This window comes from Ruditapes philippinarum, unplaced genomic scaffold (genome assembly GCF_026571515.1).
Source record: "Ruditapes philippinarum isolate M1 unplaced genomic scaffold, ASM2657151v2 ctg6970_1_1_1_1, whole genome shotgun sequence".
Classification (NCBI taxonomy): Eukaryota; Metazoa; Mollusca; class Bivalvia; order Venerida; family Veneridae; genus Ruditapes; species Ruditapes philippinarum.
The window spans coordinates 36,081-58,633 of record NW_026860268.1 but is presented as its reverse complement, the minus strand read 5'-3'; the positions used below and the strand labels follow the sequence as shown (position 1 = coordinate 58,633).

The 22,553-nt window shown below is 30.0% G+C and overlaps 1 protein-coding gene across 2 annotated transcripts; it reads right to left on the bottom strand.

Moving 5' to 3' along the window:
• Positions 1-244: 244 nt before the first annotated feature.
• Positions 245-21,777, bottom strand: LOC132759463 (uncharacterized). 2 transcript variants are annotated; one of them, XM_060751226.1, is made up of 4 exons: positions 21,684-21,777; positions 5,588-5,766; positions 4,736-4,798; positions 245-2,314 (listed from the first exon to the last, which is right to left on the bottom strand). In XM_060751226.1, the coding sequence occupies exons 2-4, from the start codon at positions 5,754-5,756 to the stop codon at positions 1,875-1,877; spliced, it is 672 nt and encodes a 223-aa protein (XP_060607209.1). In that variant the 5' UTR covers positions 5,757-5,766; positions 21,684-21,777; the 3' UTR covers positions 245-1,874. The 2 variants fall into 2 exon arrangements, with proteins under 2 accessions (XP_060607209.1, XP_060607208.1); XM_060751225.1 differs by lacking the exon at positions 21,684-21,777 and adding an exon at positions 11,085-11,185 and having other exon boundaries at positions 246-2,314.
• Between the last annotated feature and the right edge of the window lie 776 nt (positions 21,778-22,553).

Below are 22,553 nucleotides of genomic sequence, written 5' to 3'. Positions count from 1 at the left end.
AATGCTGTTACCGTATTAAATGGTCGATTCATCAAAACGTTGTAAGATAGAATGTCGCTGCTACTTAACACACGTGAATATTGCCCGTTAACAGAATAACATTTTTTCTGGGACAAACTATGCTGCTAACATCAGTAGGAATTTTACCATTTATCGGTGACTTAGTGCACCCACCATTTGCCTTTTAGGAAATTAACAAGCCCATACCATCATTCAAACAATTTCGAAGTTTAGTTTTTTTCAAAATTTAAACAATACTTGTTCAGCAGATATATACTTTTATACACTTTTATTATTCCACGAACATTAACTCTATCGGTGCACAAGTATTACATATACTGAGGCAAGACTTTTTTCTATATTTCGGCAGGAAACTTTACTATATTGTTATTATAAGTAACACGACCTTTATTTCCTTACGAGCATAAGCTATATTTCTACAAGAACATAATTTTTGAAAGTGAAAAAGGTTAATTCAGAAGTAGCACCACATGACATAAAAACTCACAATGACAAGAAATATAGACGGACAGCTCGATAGCAATTATCTGATCTTGGGTCATGCACAACCTCACATTCGTTTAAAACATATGCATATCTGGAAACAATAAGGACTAGTTCAATGACAATATGTAAATGTAAGGAACATAGTTTGCCTTTCTAAAAAGCGACTTATAGCAGACAACGTTTGATACATATACATACAAGGTTTATTACATGGAAGTTCCATTAATAAAGTACATTTGTAATTAAACATTTGCAAAGAATATTCTATAAAACAGCCAGTATTATTTTTCTTTTTTGATTTAAATATTTTTTTCTTTCGAAATGAAAACATGCACACAATTACAATGCACAGAATTATACATTGCATTTAAAATTGAGTAAAGAGTAACAAAAGCTTATGCCACCATTTTTTGGCGACATAACGGACGTCAAGGTTTCCGGACGTTACATACAAAGTGTACAAAATAAGTAACTTTATAAAGAAGGTAACAGCATTTGAAGTAAATATAATGATAACCATAAATATTCCGGATTAAAGATATTAATTGAAATAACCATTCTTGAGAATAAACCATATAACAATATAACCATATAACTTCGGTTTTTTCTAAATCCTGAATAATTTCTAAAATGATAGAAGTGAATTTGTATCTGTGATCTGACGGTAGCTGTGAAATAATAAATATTCCTTAGTACACTCAGGCAGGCATTTTTCTCATCTGTACTCGAGATCCTTTTCGTAACTACAGATTTTGTTTCAAGAATATCTAATAATTTCATTATTTTAAGTATTCGTTAAATTTCGACACAAACACATTTGTATCAACTGTCGATTTCAATGAAATGTCTATTCTTTCACCTGTCGTATTCTGTCAAGTGTCTTCGTCGGTCTTGTTTGAGGAGAATACGAGCATATGTGTGAACTAAGAATATCGTAATTATATATCTTTATTCATCATCATTATAACCATTCTCAATTGTTTAATAATCATTAATCATTTTGCAATCTTTTCAAATATACACGTCTAATTATACTATTAAAAATGCAGCATTTTTAGTTAAAACACCTTACTCAGATGCAAATGAATTAAAATGATTAATCTAGCACAGTATACATGTATTAATTGCAATTCAGGGGGTACATTTATGCAAACAATTTATTGCGTATGTTTTGTTAAAACAAGAGTGTGGTATTTGTAAAAGTAAGTTCCGCAATAACTACTCGTTTATGTGTGTATACAAAACATCAGAAGCGCCCGCGTTCATGTTTTGAGAAACAACAAATTTGTTGTTATTGATAAACGCATGGGGGTATAAAGCCCTTACATCATAAATGCACTAACGGTCCCCATATCAAAAATTGTTTCTTAATCTGAAGAACGTAGAAGGTATCCGGAAAACGTTGAAAGTCCACTACCGGCGAGTTTTCCTGATTTATCCGATTTCACAGCAACAACATCACCTTCCTGTAATGAAACAACAGTCGTGCCGCCATTTTGACTGTACCCACAATATAATCGTTCACCAAGTATTGTTCTCTCTCTATGATCACAAACACTGTTGAGAAGATAGTACGTTTTGCCGCGTGATTCACTGATTATTTCAAGATAGGCCTCAACATAGCTTCCTCTCTCACATGCAATGGTCAGTGCAAATATATAAGTTCCGGAACGCAAACATGTAAACTGTGAAGACCTCTCATCAAATGCACTGCCAATATTTGTGATGTCTATCTCAAATGGTATATTCTGGCCACTGTCTACAGACACGGCGTTGTATAATGTCGAATGAAAGCCTACCTCACCTCCTGTGTAAAAGTAAAATATGTATTACTCACTTCTTTCCTATTATATCAAAATTATACAAATAATAATTTAAAACGAAACATTCATTACGTTGATATAATCAGAGTTGTTAACATTTTTTAAACTCATATTAGATCAAATACTTTTCCATTACTGCATCGTAGAATACATTATGTGTATATGCATTTTATAAAGAGCGATCAGTGATAACAAGTGTCGCCAGATGATAGCCAATGAAGCTATTTTCATAGTTGTTTTAAGATGTGATTGACCAGATTGTTCTTTTTATGTAGCCGCTAAATCATTATAAGGCCATAAAAGAAGACAGAAAAATATCACAGAACGTATTTTTATTCATGAGGAACTGGAAAACTCATTAATTGTGCGCAAGTAATTCAGGCGTCGTTCAATTTTGTAAAATGTACTGAAATCACATTTCGTAGTATTAGTGAGATAGTAAGAACAAAATTAACAAGAGCACCGCTAGGCGGAGCATAATATGCCCGAAAGTGTTTTTTTTCTTTACTAAGGATGAAGCATTTGTAAGACATTACATAAAAATTCAATAAAGTATTACCTCATTCAAATAGCAATCCTCCTATAAAGTTTGAATATTGTGGGCCAAATGGAACTTAAGTTATGCCCTGGAAACTGTTTTTAGTTTTGAGATAATAGCTACCTTGAAATTTGACCGTGTGACCCCAAAATGAATAGGGGTGTTCTACCCAATATGGACAATCATCCTATGAAGTTTCAACACTATGGGCCAAATAGATATTTAAGTTATGTTCTTGAAACTGTTTTCAGTTTTAAAGTCATAGTGACCTTGACCTTTGACATTGTGACCCCAAAATCAATAGGGGTCTTCTACTCAGTATGGACAATCATCCTATGAAGTATGAATATTGTGGGGCAAATAGATCTTAAGTTATACCCTAGGAAACTGTTTACAGTTTTAAGGTAATAGTGACCTTGACCTTTGACCTGTGACCTTAAAATCAATAGGGGTCTTCTACCCAATATGGACAATCATCCTGTGAAATTTGAATACTGTGGGCCACATGGACCTTAAGTTATACTCCAGAAACTGTTTTCATTTTTAAAGTAAAAATGACCTTGCCCTTGTGACCCCAAAATCAATAGGGGTCTTTTAACTAATGTGGACAATCATCCTATGAAGTTTGAATACTGTGGGCCACATGGAACTTAAGTTATGCTCCGGAAACTGTTTTCAGTTTAAAAGTAATAATGACCTTGACCTTTGACCTTGTGACCCCAAAATCAATAGGGGTCTTCTACCCAATATGGACAATCATCCTATGAAGTTTGAATACTGTGGGCCACATGGAACTTAAGTTATGCTCCGGAAACTGTTTTCAGTTTAAAAGAAATAATGACCTTGACCTTTGACCTTGTGACCCCAAAATCAATAGGGGTCTTCTACCCAATATGGACAATCATCCTATGAAGTTTGAATGTTGTGGACCAAATGGAACTTAAGTTATGCTCCGGAAACTGTTTTCAGTTTTAAGGTCATCGTGACCTTGACCTTTGACCTTGTGACCCCAAAATCAATAGGGGTCTTCTACCCAATATGGACAATCATCCTATGAAGTTTGAATGTTGTGGGCCAAATGGAACTTAAGTTATGCTCCGGAAACCAAATTGCTAACGGACGGACGGACAGACGGACGGACGGATAGACAGACGGACGGACGGACGGACGGACGCCAGGGGGTATAACATAATATGCCCGAAATTCTTTCGGGCATATAAAAAGAAAAAACAACATTAAAGGGCCATAAATCTGACACATATCAAAAATCTATGTAATGCCGTCGATATGCACAACTAGACTTGGTACTGATCATTCCTGTAATTTGTGGATTAAATTGTACAATTAGTTTTTGACAAGAAGGCTGGACAAGTTTTGTGACGGACTGTTGTACAGAAGAACAGACAGACGTGTAGGTTACCAGGTGACGACTACCCGTGATGATGATGATAATGCTAAAACTTTTAGTACCGATATTGATCACCATTCCTTTAGCCAAAATGTAAGATTTCCCCGATTTGCAAGCAAACTTTCTACGTTCGAAAACACAGTTTCAATGGACAGTTAATTGATTTGTCGGTTTGCTGAATATCATAACAGTTGTATCCAAAAATTTAAAAGCTAATTAACTATTTAGTTCATAGTTTAATACAATGTTAAAACACCTGAAATCCCCCTTCACTGAAAATCGACGAAAATAAACTTCCCCTCCAACACGTACAGTTCCCCAAATGCAGGGAGATAAGCCTTTGTAATATCAATGATTTTATATACATACTGTTAGTGAAAGAGGTTTATATTTATTTGATTTACAGAACTGCATAATAAACTAATATAATTTTAAGTTCATTTTATTAAAAAAACTTACCTGAATACAACACATCAATATAGCCTCTCTTCTCCACATTAGGGACTAGATTTGTTCCGAATTCTAGAAAAAGAAATACTGATAATTTACAGAACCTTGAAATTATGGAAAGACATTAGCAAAATTAAATATATAGAAGACCATTTTTATCTACATCAAAAATGAGTGAAATATATTATAATACGTTCAACTTCCAGATTTTTATACTTCACAACAGCAGGTGTCAAGTGTTGTGTGGCAGCTGTAAAAGTTGCCGTGTACTTCACTTCAGTGTTGTTATATTTTTCGGGACTTTCGGTATCAGCACTATTAAGTGTTGTGAATTGAGTACCGCTCAAGACGGTGCTAGGGGGCGTTTACAATGTACCAATCGTTTGAGCGATTGAACTTGTTCCTCATTTATAATATAACAAAAATGAACCTTTAAGTATAAGGAAGAAACGTACCATGCAGAAATGAGTACAGATAAAATATTGCATAACATCGGATAGCACTCTTATTTATATCTTTCCAATATATCAGAAAACGTTTTCACTATATGTGATGATTCAGCTATCCGGTTTTTAAGTTGGGTAAAACGCATGTTTTAGAACATGTTTTGGTCATATCCCGTTAGTCTGTCAACCTTACCGTTATTACTTAATAACTAGCTAGTAAATACCAATTTTGATGCAAGTGACCTACTATTAATCTAAAAAGATTTCTAAATCATTTGTGAGAGACAAATGATCCTGACGCGCAATATCTGAGATAATATATTACAGAGAAATTTCGCCTCATCCGCGGAACAAACAAGAACCCACGATCCTCTTCTTATTGGCCTAGGCTATTTAGAGTAAGAAACTTATATACCTGTATTTGAAGCTTGTTCTTGTGCAAGTTTTCTAAGCAGGATTTTGGCAGTAGTTTCTAGGTCTTTTATTCTGGAATGTAACTCTTCTACAGTTAAACCATCATCCTGCTGACCATAAAAACACGCAACCCTCATCACCAAAACAACATATAACAACCAATATAACATCGTTGATGAACTGTAAATAAAGTTTGCGGTTATCATATAGCATAGAATTTAAAATTCTCAAACAGATCAGCTGGTGCACTTAAAACAAAAGATACCCAAGAATGATAAAGAAATATACTGAGTCTAGTACTACTCAGAAGTAAATTGAAAATCGAATTTTTTTTCTTTTGATACCCGATTTGAGCGAAAACTGAACGGAAAGAGTTTTATGCCATTTTAAGCTTTTTTCTCAATCCGTAAAAAATATTTTATGTAATTTATATAAATGTAAATTACAAATTAATATTGTTTAAATTGAAAGCGATGAAACGATTATCGAGTTTTACATATTGTTTATTCGGAACTGACATATCTATTCTAGAAACTCAAATTGAGCGTTTTTTATCTCGACATACGCCACATTGTTCATTGATCTCGATATTCTAAGTTTCGTCATTTCAAATTTATACATGTTGTTCAAAGTATGTATTAAATAGATTAAAGTAACGTAAAGTGAATTGTCTGGGACTTACAATTCGAGGACATGAACTGTTGTTTTTCAGATCTATATAATATATTTATATCAGTAAAGGTCCATCATATCTCGAAAATGCATTTATTTTCATTTTTCAAAGGCTTTTTTATGTTTATGTGTCGTGTTGAAATTCTTAAAAAATACTTATTTTCTGATGATCTGATTTATGTTTTGCTTCTGTTGCTTTTTGAAAATTAGTAAAATAGTAAAATTATTTTGAAAGGAAGTTATAATACTACTTTGTTAAAATTTTCTACTTCATGACAAAGAATTTCACATTCAGTGTTTTTTCCCCAAATGTCACGTATCTTATATGCCCTAAAACCATTTCATAAATGCTTTAAGACAAAATGTCCCCCTTTTAAAAGTTGAAAATGTGTATTCGTTTCTGGACATTAATGTGTCTTCAATGAAAGTAAAAAGTAAATATAGCCAGCCTTTCTGTCACTTTATGTTGCTCTCACATTTTTGAATACGTTAGAATGCCTTTTATAATGGTAATTAACCTAAAATGTATATTGACAAAATAAATGTTTAGGATAAAAAAAAAATCAAATTATAAAAAGACGACCACAATACATAAAACAGACAGATTAAACAAACTGCATATTTGTTGTAAGAAAATGCCAGTCAAAAGGGGACAATTTCTTTAGATTGCATAAGAAGCGCCATATAAATTAAGGCAAATATACTGGTGCGCTTTCTTTTCTTAAACATAGAACAGTTGACTGAAAGATGATATTTTTATCATACCTTTCTTTGTATTATACATGATTTATACGATATATTTAGAAATGACGTACAAAAAAATAAAATCAACTTAAATTTAAATAACAGGACCATTGACATAAAGTATGCAACTTAGAGTAAAGTTACATAAAAGTGGCATTATGGCAATCCAAGTGTTAAGGCTGAGTGTACAGTTAAGAGTCATGACTTTATATTTTGCTATAATTGTGTTCAATTTCATAATTAACTGTGGAAAAATAATGTATAAACATTCACAAAGACATGTGAAATAGTCAACAATATACAAAAACCTTTATAAGCCCAAACGGGGACGTTATTGCTCATATTTACCACAGTAACGTATAATTCAGTTCGTTCATATCTTATTATTTATCACTTATATTTCATATTTTGTTACATATAACCAACATTGTAGCACATATCAATTGCATGGCTATATCATTTAAATTCCCCTGTAGCCAAGTGAGTTAATTGTGTGTCTGTTTTTGTGATAAGGTAATTTGTAGTATACAATTCCGTTAGTTTAGATTCTCATTTAAATTCTGTCTGTCCTTACGTATGGCCCATCAACAAGATCTAAAACTCCGTAATTGCTATAGACTCATGAATATGTATTAAGTACAACGCACTGTATACGTATTCCGTGATGGTATATGATATCATGAAATGGAATATGATTTTCTTAATGTCTCCATTTCATTTATATGATGCAAAACTTATGATACGATCAGCAATTGACTTACTATAAACGTAAAAAAGACATGATGAATGAATGACGTCCTTGGAATTATAGATGGAATCATGAAAGTGTCATAAAAAACTACTATTACGAAACCTAATTTAAATAGACTTAGCTGGTCTAAACAGGGTATTATTTATAAACTTTATTGTGAGACACAAATTTCAAGCAAAAGATAAGACTTTTGATTTCATTCTATTTCTTCAACAAAAAACTATTCCAACAAACGGATGGACAAATGGAAAAAGGATGGTAAACATTATAACGACCTGAAATATTTTATTCTTGCATATTAGACTGGCGTTTCCGTGAGTTTTACTCATGCCGGAAATTTCATCTTGCATGGGGGTGCCAGATGAGTCGCGTGCTGCACAATGTCACGCTTAGGATGACGTCATTTTACCGTTATGAATGAAGTTGTAATTCATACGCTGTTGTAAGAAAGTAGTAACGGTTGTTATGATATAAATTTCCATTGAAATTAAAAATAAAGAATTAAAAATATAATGGAATATAAAAGATTATGCATGACAAAATATCTGACATATGTTTGCGGTTCGGATCGGATATTCGTCCCTCGGTCCCCGGGCCCAAATGGGGGGTAACTGGCCCAACCCGGCCTCGACCCTTCACGGTTGTGTCCAAAAAATATAAACAGTAATTATTAATTTTGGGTTATAACAACTTGGAACAAATTAGAAATAACAAATAAAATATTGGCGTACATTGGAATTAAAGAAACATTTACCGAAGATTTTATTTCATCATTAACATAGATAGAATTAAAAATAACAATACTACGATTCTACAACAGTCATATAACATATATAACAATGTAAGGTGGTGCAACTCTAAAAGGCAATATAAGTAATTGAAATAATGACAGAATAGACTTAGGTGAGTTGCATTCCTTAAAGATTACCTGTATTACATACTGAAACAATGTTTATCGTACGGCGTTTGGCTTATGAACATATGAAATATTTTCCAATTGACTATTGCTAGGAAACAAATAATAGCATTCAGATAACCTACCACACAAGTGAAGAACATGTTTGACTATTTTCCTGCTAGGAGTTACAGTTTCAAAATTTTCACGTAAATTTACTTAATTTAGGCGCTGATTTCCAAATTTACCGAAATTTCTTAGATTAATTAGAAATTGATGTTGAAAAACATATCATGTTACCGTACCATTTGGTTTTGATCAATGATACTATATGATCAAATTAATTTTAATATTTGAAAATATTGATAATTGAATATTGATAATTGTCATACAGTCTCAATAAATGTACATCGTTTGACAGAGGGAGAAGATATGTTAAGATTACATAGTGTGTGCATTTGCTAATTAAACTAGAAATATTCTGAGATATTTTTCTATATTACAATAAATTTCTTCAATACAAGTATGTTAAAAGTTCCATTCCATACGGCGCCTTTGCTATTCACATCCTTTAATTTACCGACGCATCTTTACAAGAGCAAAATATAAGAACATGTCCTCGTTTTGCGCAAAATTATATACTATGTTAAAAATAAAAATAAGAACTGTTCAATTTACAAATAAGAAGGAAAACACGAGCCGGTAGGATTAATTGAATACAGGCATGCATTTATCAAACAAAATTGGGGAACATAAAACTCAATATAATGACTGTATGCCGTAATGACACATTTTATTGGGAACAAACACATATTCACATCAATGAAATACAATTTTGTTTAAAGTCAATTGTTTGATGAAAATTAAACATTCCAGATAGCTCACGAGATGTTCTTATTGTCGATACTCCTGCAGCGCTTTTGCAACAGGCATTACTTACTTCCCGACAATGTTCTGCTCCCCCCGGCTTTACCTATCCGTGACCTTGTATTTGCCGTCTTTGAGTCATTTTTGACAGCTGAAAACAGGTGACCTGCTGACAGATCAATTTCAATTCGTTAATTCTACCTTTTCGTATTCGTTGGCAAAATTTATCGATCGCGCGAAAGTGTCATATTTCTAAATTTACGCTACTGGCATCTGCTGTTCAAAACTTGTTTGCTTAGACTTTAATGTCCAAATGAAGCCAATTTTACAAAATTATGTTACCTAAATATCGACTGACATTTTTCCGCATTTCTACCTTAAAGAAGATTCATTTTATTAAAAAATGCTTAATCATTCAATTAAGAGTTTAATCAGTTGTTTGAACTTCGGTAATAGTTTTTGTTCGTCACACACTGTGTTATGGCACTACTGCCAAATTATTTGGTACCCTACCAACCTTTTTTACCAAGGTAAAAAAGAAGGAATGCTTATTTCCGACATATGACCATATCAAAGACATTGCAATTGCTACAAATCTACTTGTTTATACACTGTCTGAGGAACATCTGTAACATTGCACACTTATTATCACATCCCCTGGCGAATTTACAGACCGCACTTCACTAAAAATATATCCAATGAGGTTCAATGGTCTTCAACAATTAGAAGTCCTCGTATATCTAAATACAATTCACCCAAAAATCAAAATTCATTTTCCTATCCTTACGTATAATTTATCATTAAACGCCACGTCCATCATATCTTTCATTTGCTATAAAATTATGTATTTTATATTCATATTTATTCTTCTTATTGTAAGTTTAAATTGAAGTTAAGAGTATAGACTTATGGTGTATATTAACATCACACACTATTCTGTTTTGAAATAACCTTGGTTAAAAGTGTGTAAGCCAAACGTCTATGATTTTCTTAACTGATAAAAAATATCATTGTCGTGAAATTCTGTAGCCAAATTACGTTTTATGAAGCGAAATTGATAACTTACAAATAAACGGAAATTAATCTGAAATTCTAAATCTAAAACAAAAACATAATTACGCCAAATATTGTACAAATAAACAAAATACTTAAAAATTGAAAAATAAGCAAAAACAGTTCGGAAGAGTTATATCACCCACACTGTGAGTGCAATAATGTGTATGATATTGATATATTTATAAGAAAAAAATAAATACATATTTAAACAGCTTTAACTCTGGTGAGTTTTTTTCTCAAGTATTTAAACAGATAAATTAAATGATTCATGACTATTTACCAAGAGTGCTAGTTTCAGAATAATCATAAATAAATATATTTGTACTATTACGTACATTCTTTTTGATACAAGCGTCATAGTATAAAACTTAATTCACTTTACGGTGCTATCCTACTTTATCTACTTAAAATGTTCCTTTCGTATAATTAAAAAAATATAATATTTTTTTTCTAAAATATTTTACATCTTTAGATATATAAATACAAACTAATAATAATATGCAGATAACTTACCTGTGTTTATAAAATATCAGTACAGTTAACAAGCTTTTACTGCCTTTGAATATGCTTCACGTTTAAGAGATTTCTGATTTATTTAAATCGTGGGAACAAAAAGCCGAGGGCGTGTAAACAGGGTTTAAATTTTTAAATGAAAAAAGGAATTTTCAAAAAGGCCCAAAGCCAAAAATATTGGGGGGACTTCCCATAAATTTAAATTATCTTTCCTTTTTTGGATTTTTTAACAGTTAGGCAAAAAAAAATAAGTTTTTGGGTTCTTTTTCTCCCCCCTTTTACCTCCCCAACTAAAGGTCAGGGGTTTCCCTTTTTTTAAAAACCAATAAAAACGGGGCATTTCCAAAAAAATTTTTTTAAAATTGGATATAAAACAATATTTTCCAAAAAACCCATAAAATTTTTAAAATAAAATAAAAAAAGCAAAAAAATTTAATTTTTTTTTTTTATAAAACTTCCCTTCAAACCAAAAACGGGTGGGCCAGGGGGGGAAAAAAAAGATTTTTTTTTGGGGTTGGGGTTTTAAAACGTATTTTTGGGTAACTTTTGCATTTAAAAAAAATATGTTGCGGAAAATTAAAATTTCATAAAAATAAAGGGGTTTCCTGTCAAGTTGCCCGGGTTTTAAAAAGTATTTTGGAAACCCTTCCTATTTTGTTTTTCCAAAAAAGGGCGGAACACTGCCCACAAATTTTTTTCTTTTCTTTTTTTCCCATGTCACCAACAAAATTTACCCAGTTTTTTTTTTAAAGGGGCCCTAATTTTTGGGCATTGGGCCCCATTTGCTTTTTTTGGGGGAGGGAATAACCCCAAAAAACACATAAAATTTAAACAAAATAACTGGGGGAACAGGAAAAACTAAATTTTTAAAAATTCTTTTATTGATCAAGGGCTTCCAAATTGACAAATAAAAAACCACATTCAAAAACGGGAAAAAAAAACCTTATAAAAATAAAAAATTTTAAACAACAATTTTTATGGGAAAGTGCCCAACTCGGGTTAAATTTTAAAATGCTTTCCCAAATAAATTTGGGAAAAATTTTAAAAAAACTTTTAAATTCCCAAAAAAATTAGATTGCCCCCACTTTTTTAAAAAAGGGTGTTAAAAACGAACGATGAATTAAACCCAAATTTAAATTGTTTTTATTTTCCCCAAAAACGTTTTAAAAAAATTGGGAAAAAATTTTCAAATTTTTTTCAGTCCCTTCTTTTTAAAATTTTCCCGGGAAAAAGGGGGGCTTTTTTTAAACCCTTGAAAAAAGGGGAAATTTTATCAAGAAATTAAAAAAATTTTAAGGGAATTTTTTTTTGGGGGGTTTTTTGGGCTCATGAAAGTTTTTAAAAACTTTTCGAATATATTTTTTGAAATTTTTTTGGATTTTCATAAATGGCCTTTTAATTTTTTAAAATTTTTAAAATTTGTGAAAATAAAAACACTTTTTAAGGGAAGGGGAAAATTTTTTTTAAAAATTTTTGAAACTTTTTTCCCCTTTTAAAAAACCCGGCACTTTCTTTAAATTTTTAATTTTTGCGCCCAAGCCAAATGAAATTTTTTACATGCCCTTTTAATGAAAAAACTTAAAAACCGGTATATCTTTTTTGGGAAAAATCCGTAAACAAAATTTTAATTTTAATTTCAAGGGATTCCCAAAATTTTTGAAGGTTTTTGTTATTTTAATTTAGTTTTGTATAGTTTAAACGGTTAAAACTTTTTAACCAAACAAAAGAACAAGAGGAGGTTTCTTTAATTAAATTTTTATATTAAGCCCCTTTGCATTAAAAGCAAAGTTTCGAGTTTTTTTTTTTAATTTTTTCCTTTCCACAAAATAAATAAAATTTTTAAAAAAAAAAGGCTAGAATTGAGGGAAATGTAAAAATTAAAATTTTTATTTTTAAATTCTCTAGACAAAGGGAAGGGCAACTTCTTAAAAAGTCCCAAAATTCAAAAAGAAACGTTTTTATTTTTTAGACCCCACCAGTGAAGGGTTAATAAATGAAATAAAAAACACCAACGGGGGAAAGGGGGGAACATTAAAGAACGCTATATATTTTTTTAAAATGAAAACCCAACAACATATGGAAGATCGAAAAAACCCAAAATTTTACAAAAACATAAAAATTTATTTAAAACTTAAAAATTTTAAAAAAACCAAAATATTACTTCTGTAAATAAACATAAAAAGCCAAAAACCCCTTGTGAACTATTTAAAACCCTTTTTTTAATCCCAAAAATTAAAAGCATTTTGGCAAGGTTATTTTTTAAAAATTTGGGACTTACAAATGTTTTGGGGCCCATTTTAAATAAGTATTTAAAACGCCCTTTTTATAAAAAACTGTTTTTCAAAGTATTTTCATTTTAAAAATTGAAATTTAAATAAAAGTTGGGAAAATTTAAAATTTTAAAAATTTAATAGTTTTTTTTTTAATAGGGGAAATTCCCCTTTTAAAACCCCCCCCGGAGTTTTTCCTTTTTCCAAATTAAATTTTTTTTTTTTATTTTTTTCCCCAAAGTCCCGGGAAGGGGTATTTTCCTTATGTTCGTTAAAAACCTGGTTTTAAATTATTTTTTATTGGGCAAAAAACCTTTTAAAATTTAAACAAAAATTTTAAACCACATTATTTTAAATGTTTTCCAGGGGTTCACGTTCTTTACATTTTTCCTTCATTTTTAGTTTAAATTCTTTCCTTTTTAATTTTTTTTCCAGGGAAGGGGAAAATTTCGGGGAAATTACTTTTTTTCCCAAATTTAGTGAAAAATGTAAAGGACTTCAATTTTAATGAGCGGAAAAAAAAAGGGAATTTAAATTTTAAAACTTTTAGGGTTTAAAATTGAGCTTTGGGTTTTTTATTTTTCTTTTTGTAAAAAATTGTTTTGGGGGCATCGATATTTTCAAACCCCGTTTTCTAAAGTTTTTGGTAAAATGTCTTGGGAAATTGTTTAAAACGAGTTTTTTTAATTTTAAACCCAAAAGCCGAGGGGAAAACTAAATTCACCAGTGACAAAATCAGGTTTTACTTTTAAATGAAAATTGTCCGTTTTTTAAGTAGATAAAACTTTGTATAGGTTTTAAACATTTAAGTTTGGGAAAAAGGCTTTTTTAGATAATTAAAAGGGCGAAAATTTTAGGGAGGGTTTTAAAATTATTTTTTTAAAAATCATTTTTTTATCTAGAAAAAAATTTTTTTTTTTTTTCTTCAAGTTAAATTTCTTTAAAAAAATTTCTGTCATAGGGAATTTTATCACTTTAGTTTTTAAATAAAATTTTGGTTGGGGGCTACATAAATATATTTTATATCATTTCATAAAAAATTAACCCGGGAAACCAAAATTTGGAGTTTGGTTTCATTAAAAAAGGGCAAACCTAAAGCAAAATTTTGAAAAAAAAAATTTAATTTCCCAAACCATCTCAAATTATTTTCAAGTTTGAAAAAACCGGGGGTTTAGGGCAAAAAAAAAAAATTGGGGGCAAACTTTTACTTTTTAAAGTCTTTATTTTTTTAAATTTTTAAATTTTTTTTTGGCAATAACATATTTTTGGGTTTTCTTTAGATTTATGTTTTTCTGTGGGGAAAAAATTTTTTTACGATGTATTTTTCTAAAATTAAAAATTTTTTTAAAAGGGGTTTTAAAATGAAAAACCCATTTTAAATTTAATTTTGGGGTGGGGCAACCCCCAAAACAAATTTAAAAAGGATTTCATTTTATTCCCAAATTGAGGGATTTTAAAATTTAAATTTTAATGGGGGAAAACTTTAAACCCCCCAAAAACGTAATAAAAACAGATTTTTAAAAGGTATAGTTTTGGGGTATTGATTTTGGAAACAAAATACATTTGAAAACATGCAACCCCAGGGCAGAAAAGCCCCACCCACCCCCCTAAACTAAATTATATATATTCTTAAAATTAAACCCCAAATGGGCAAAACAAACGTCTTTTAAATTAAGAAATTTTTGGGAAAATTAACAGCTAAAAGGGGGGGCCCCGAACCAAAGAATAACTTTAACCCTTTTATTTTTCCTGTATTATTTTCCAAAATTTAAATTTTCCCGGGGGTTGGGGGCCCTAAAAAGAATTTTAAAATTTAATGGAAAAACTTAAAAAGATTTAACTTAAGTAAAAAAGGGGCCCGGCGCATGGGTTGGGGCACGGGAACATTGGGGCATTTTAGGGGAAAATAGGGGAAAATTCTTTGACATCTTTTGAAATGGGATCAAATTTTTTAAAAAAATTAAAAAAACAAAAAATTTTTAAAAATATAGAAATTCTTCTGAAAAAATACATATTCATGATAACAAATAAAGAATAAAAGCGGAGAAACAGAAATTTTAAGGTATTTCATTTTTATTGATATTCAAAATGTCAATTGACGCTACATGCTTATTGTCAAAGTTGACATTTAATATGTGTCTTTCATAAAGTAAATTTTACAGTAGATCTAGTTGTAGTAGTTTAAAGGAGCCTATTTTTGGTTTTCGTATTCCAGATTGTTTTGTTCAGACCCCCCTCTTAACTTTACAAAGAGATAATTTTCATCTAAACTCTTTCCAGAATCTATATCTTTTCAATGAGATAAGCAACTTAATTTTGGGCTAAGCAACTAAAACCACTTATCCATTAAGCCCCTTCTGCTTCCCAATTCTAGACAAAAATAGCTTAAATTAGTTATTAGAATTTAACACCTTTGCCCGATTTACATTGTACTCATTATAAAGAATAAAATACATATCAAGACTTAAGCTAAAGCATTAAGCCTCATTCATCTAAAAAACACATATTGAACAATCAAGGACTATGTCTTCAAGATGAGTGTCACTTTACAATAACAAAATAGTTTACAAACCGTTTTAATTACTGTCCAACCGTCACCCATAAAATGACCAGTTTGAATATTCAACCATTTAACTGGCAAACAATTATTAACGTCATTTTCGAATATTCATTAATGATAATATATATTCAAAATGGTACAGAACCTAAAAACTAAAGAAATATCTTACTTAACGCATTGTTTAACGGTTGTTATGGAAACAATCTTCCTGTCAAGCTTTGTGTAATAGGACATTAACACGGAAACTATTTTTACTGGAACATGCATTAAATTGATGCATTGCTATGTGAGCAAATGTAACTGTTTATAATTATACACATTAATATAGATACTGTTTTTAAATAAGGCCAAGTAACATAGACTTATGTTTTGAATGTCCTAAACTGAATAATTTCTTCAGAAACATATAGACGAATAGTTTAAATGTCCTAAACATAAAAGTTTCTTCAGTAACGTACATTAACATTTAAAATGTCCAAAGTGAATAAATTATTCAGAAAACACAGAGTTATGTTTTAAATGTCCTTAATTGAACAGTTCCTTTAGTAACATAGCCTAGTGTTCCACCTGTCTTAATCTTGACAGTTTCTTCAGTAAAGTAACATAGACTAATGTTTCATGTGTCATAAACTTACTGTTTATTTACTGTTAAATTTCTAGTAAAATAGACTACAGAAACTGAACTTTGTTTTATCAGTACATACAAATGTTTCAAATGTCTCAGACTGAATAGTTTCTTAAGAAAGATATTAATATTTTAAATGTCCTGTGCTTAATTTAAATGTCCCACAAAAAGGATTTTTTTTTTCATGAACAAAAGTTTATTTCATATGTTCAAGACTTTACGGTTTCTCTAGTGACAGAATGTTTGAAATGTCTAAATGTAAAAGAAATTTTCAGTGAAACAGAGATTTTCTCAATGTCCTATACTTTAGTTTTTTTTAAGTAACATATTAAAATGGCCCAAACTAAACTTTTATTGCCACAAATTGACTGAATATGTCTTGACGTAATATAGTAATGTTTCAAATGTTCAAGACTAAAAAGTTTTATCAGTCGCATAGAGATGTTTCGAATATCTCATGTTGAATACTTTCTTTATAACATTGTAAATCATTTAAATTATTCAAACTGAAATTCCGCTTTTCAGTCAAATCGAAATGTTTCATATGTCTTAATTTGAATAGTTTTTTTTTATTTACACAGACTTATGTTTCAAATGCCCGAGACTGAAAAGCTTCTTTAGTAAAATGTTTAAAATGTCCACACTATCTTAATAGCTTCTTCAGAAACATTTATAATGTTTTCATTGCTCCAGACTGTACAATTTTATCAGTGACACAAAAAAGTTGTCAGTGTCCAAATCTGAGGAGGTTCTTCAATGACATGAAATGTTTCAATCACTCGAACTGACCATTTTCTGTTGTGATATAGAAATGTTAAAATGCCTAAACAGATCTTTTTGCAGTGACACGATGATGTTACTTAACAGTTTCTTATAAATTATGATGAATGACATCTTAGACTATGACATTTAAGTAAATAAATTAAAAGAAAACAAACAGTCTCTAGATCTGTAACTACAACTTAAGTTTTATTCTATTGTATCTATCTAGTATATATTTTTTCATCTCAAATTACTATCCTCTCTTATTTTTTATAAGCTTGACAAAATGTTAACCAAACCTTTAAAATTCGTCTCATAATAGAATAAAATCCTCTCAATTGAAAACAAACAGTCTAAGAGTCAAGTAAAATTCTCAATATAAATTCCTCGATAAACAATAAGGAATTAAACAAATTGTTCACGATGTTATACATGTTATACACACATTTAAATGAATTTATGACACTTTAAATCTAATAAAAACACTGAACAGCAGATTAATAGAGAATATATGATATTGGCAGTTCCGAACAACTAGTACGCTATAATCTAGGAAATGTGAAAAGTGTACTTAAAAAGTGTGCCTTAAGGGAAATACAAATGAATCAAAACGTTCCCGCGATGATGTATTAGAATAATTATTGTATTAGGGATATTTATAACTAAAAATACCCATTCATTATTGATCTATTTAACTTTCAAAAGCATCATGTTTATAGGCATACAGGTCATCCATCATTTCCTCTGAGACTGATATCATTAAACTTTACGACTACTTTAATTGATGAGTTCATTCCTGAGAGAGGAACAAAAATGGTAAAACTCACATAATTATATATATCTAACTGTTCATGAGAGACAATGAATGAATACTTCAACGTGTGTGATTATTGTTATTAATAGTATATTTATAAGATTGTACCGAGATAAAAGTCTAAGTAAAGTAAAGCGTAAGCGAACATTTATAGAGGTATTTTATAGGTATATTCTAACGAATACCACAACAGAATCATGCAAAATGAATCATAAAAACAGTATTGAGAATAATATCAATTGCTAGATATCTATATAACATGGAAACAGTAATTGGAGAAAAAACTAAAACTGCTCAGTTACCTGATTAAAAACTTGGACAGGCAAAAACTAGCTTACCAATGCCAATTACTTCAAATGTTGTTATTATAAATCTCAAGCTACATATGTTTATATTTCTATGTAAAGACTTAAAAATTATAGTTTAAATATTAAAGATATACATTCAACTAAATAAAAGTACTAGTTTCTGAGACATGTTTGAAGTTAAATTTTACAGCAATCGTTGTCTTACACAAAATTGACGATGGAATTAATTATGAACCATAAGTCATGCGAATATAGTTTAGCAACCTTATGAAAAGGGCGGAATAGACTTTTTGAACTGCAACATGGACGCTTTTAAAACGTGTGGTTGTGGTTGTCTTAATTATTCATGATAACTTAATTGTATTTTTACCAGGAAATGTTTTCGTAAACAATAATGCTTCACAAATTAATCTGTAGAACTGTCAACTAAAACAAAACATCTTCAGCGCAAAACACGTTGTGCGAATATAAAAATTCCGAACGAATTTTCAATAAAAACATTTTACAGCATAATATTCTATTTAATATTGTCAATTCTGGCTATAATCAGACTCTAAGTACAAATATTTACAGGAATTACTATGCATAAAACATACGAAATGAGTATTATTATGAAGTTTTTAACGATTTATGTACATTAGGAATACTGTCAAATAGTAACCCAAATAGTAAATGACAAGCGTTTACACATAAGCAGGAAAAAAAACCTAAAATATATTGGATAAAGTCATTGTTTTCGCACTGAGCTTCAAATGTTTGGTTAAAGGACTAACATCGCGTAATTTCGCCTCTAAATGTTTAGAGTTCATTTGCGTTTGAATCAGTCAGAAAACGTTAACAATTCAAACGTCTGACAGACAAACAAACGAAAAATGTGAAGAATAATAACATTCATTAATAATATAATTCGTGAAGAAATAGACTTAAAATAAGCAGAACATAATAATTTTCTAAATATCATATCTGACACAACGTTTTTCAAGTGCCACTAAGACAGACAATTTTCCTGTCTACTTCCATGTAATGGGACATTACTACAGATAAACATGAAACTAAACTTAACGAACGTTCTGAGCTGTGGACAAATGTTACAAAAAAATGAATGTCGATGCATAAAATAATGTTTAAAAAAAAAGAAGGACAAACACGTTGGCATGATTGTCGTTTTTATCTCAAACATGATAATCATATATACAAAGGCTACTCTGGAAATGTCACAAGTACATTTTTTTCTTCTTTTATAATACATAGCAGGCATTAAGTTCATTTGCTAAGTTTATCTAGAACATGGGTGCTGTAGTACATTATGGCCAAGATTATATAAAGCAATATTTTGAGACTATTTAAAAGCAATGAAATGCCAGTGTCTACCTGCTGTGAGGAAGACAAGTTTCCGTAGAAGCCGAAAGTTCGTTACTTCTTGCTATATATTATAGATAAAAGATATCAGACCATGTATCTCACACTTACAAACAACATTCATATATAATTATTTCATGGTTTGTTGTCACACAGAATACTAAAGACTGTCCACACAGTTTTTCATGGTTATATAAATTTTCCATCATGCACCAACCAACTTACTTTAAATGATTTTAATAATGCTTCCATATTAAGTAACTCAATACAGAAAAACGACCCTCTTACATGTATCAATCTTAAATCCCTTTGTGTTTTCTTTTTCTTTTCAGAATGTGGCGATTTATAAACATGATTACAGTCAATGTCTTACATGATGACAGAACAAAAATATGTCAAGCAGGATTGACAGATACTTGTTTTCTGGGCATATTTTTATCAGTTAACCGTATTGAATGATCCAGACGACATAATTAAGGTGAACATTTCGAACGATTTTATATTTGAGTTTCATCAGTTTTAACGATCTAATGAATTGAAATAAAGTGATAAAGCTTAAAAAATGGGAAAAAGAATAAACAATGTTTCAAACACAGTAACGAAGAGAGTTTCAATAGATTACTCTTGGCTGTACAATATTTAACAATGTATTTATATTTCTTTTTAACTCGATATGACATATCATTAACTTAACAGACAAGTAAATTAAGAAAGACTGACTTTAAAGAATCAGAGCAAATTCAGATTGATAAACACAAATCTGATTTTTAAAGGTTGTTCGTATTTGATAGATGTTTTAACAACGAGTACATATATTATCATTTATATCACTAGTACAATAAGGCTGTTACAATATAATGAAAACTTACATCAAACTATTATTTTATCTGGAATATGAAAATAACACTACATGTGTATATTAATGAACCGTCATTCATGTTCACAGGAACACAATGTACATTGAAAGAGATGGTGCGTAGATCGTTACTTTTACGTAAAACTTTTGGTACACATGATATTGTCCCATGGTTAACCGGTACTTACATTGAATGTCATAATTATTTACAAATATAACACATGTACACACTCCCCATGTGTGAACAGTAATCTTGATTTAATTATTGAAATGACTATCATCTCTTCTTAACTGAACTATGTCGACAGAAACATAAAAATAGATCAAAATTATCACAATAGTAAATGTAATTACTTAAAAATCAAAAATCAAAAGTACCATATTAAAAAACGGATTAATAAGATTAAAATCATCCACAACATAACCATTTCGACAATAACATATTTTACGACTAAAATCATCCTATTTAACTAAACCGTTCTGACATTTAAATACAAGTGAGATAAAAACTGACAAGTTTCTTCACTGACACAATGTAAACATTTTTTATTGTCGCGGACTTAAACAGTTTTCATTTATAGTAATAGAAAATGTATATATTTTAATGTTTGTAAATAAATCATCATTTATGTAGAAATGTTGAAAATGTTGCGGACTGATTTGTTTCTTCAGAAACGTAGAAGCCTACTTTCAAATGGTAATAATGTATTTAAATGCATGATATGCTGATTTAAAGTGCAGTGGTATTATATAATTGCAAGTTTGCGCTGATTTATAAATCACATTTGAAAAAAAGAAAAGCTGGCATTTGACTAAATATTTTCTAATGTAAATATATTTTCTAACACTAGAGTCTGACTATACTACTAACAATATCGATTTAAATATCAATGAGTTACATCTATGATATGCCAGCAAAAAATATATAAAAAAACCCAACAAATAAACCTTAACTCAAGTTACATTTAATTTTATTTTTTATACTTAATTTCATTACCTTGTTCTTTCACTTTTAAACTATTTGAGAAAAGAAACTTAAACTAACCTTTATGTCGTCATATAAACCGATATATTCCACCAGATTTACAACGGACAGTCTGATCAATGATGTTAAATTGTCAATATATGTTTCGCCCTCGTTTTACAATGATGTGAACAACAAATGGTTGACGGTGTTATAAAATATTATAAAAAACATATGACGGGTACATTTTATTGTATCAAAATGTACACAGAACAGAAGATAAAAACAATATTATTATACATTTCATATGATTTTAAAAGTCTAGTATAACTAGTACATTATATCAGAAGATTTGAACCGTATACATTAGATAAAAAACTATGTCTTAAGGGAAATACAGGTGAATCAAAACGGACACGGTATGGTATATCAGTTATTATTGTATTGGGAAACATGTTGTACTTACAACTAAGTGGATACCAATAACTTAAAGTTAACGTTTGTTTAACTTTCACATGCACTATGCATATTTGAAAACATGATAATTAATTCCTTCTTGACAAATAGATGATAACCTTTAAAGTTTTTAAGCTATATCTTATGAAATATTTAAAGTATCTATTTAACATAATCATTGAAATCGTGTTGTTTTCATAATCGTATGGTCGATTCTTTGAACAGTTGCAACATAGAATGTATCTGCTACTTACCACACGTAAATATTGCACACTTACAGAATAACATTATAATGTATTATACTGCTATTATCAGTAGGATTTTTATCATTTATCGATAATTTTGAGCATGCACAATTTGCTCTTTAGGAAAGAAACAAGCAATCAAACATCATACAGGCAGGTTGGATTTTCTTTCAGGATTTAAACAATATTTTTTTAGCAGATATATAATTTTATATTTACACTTTATTTATTCCACGAACTCTTTATGGGC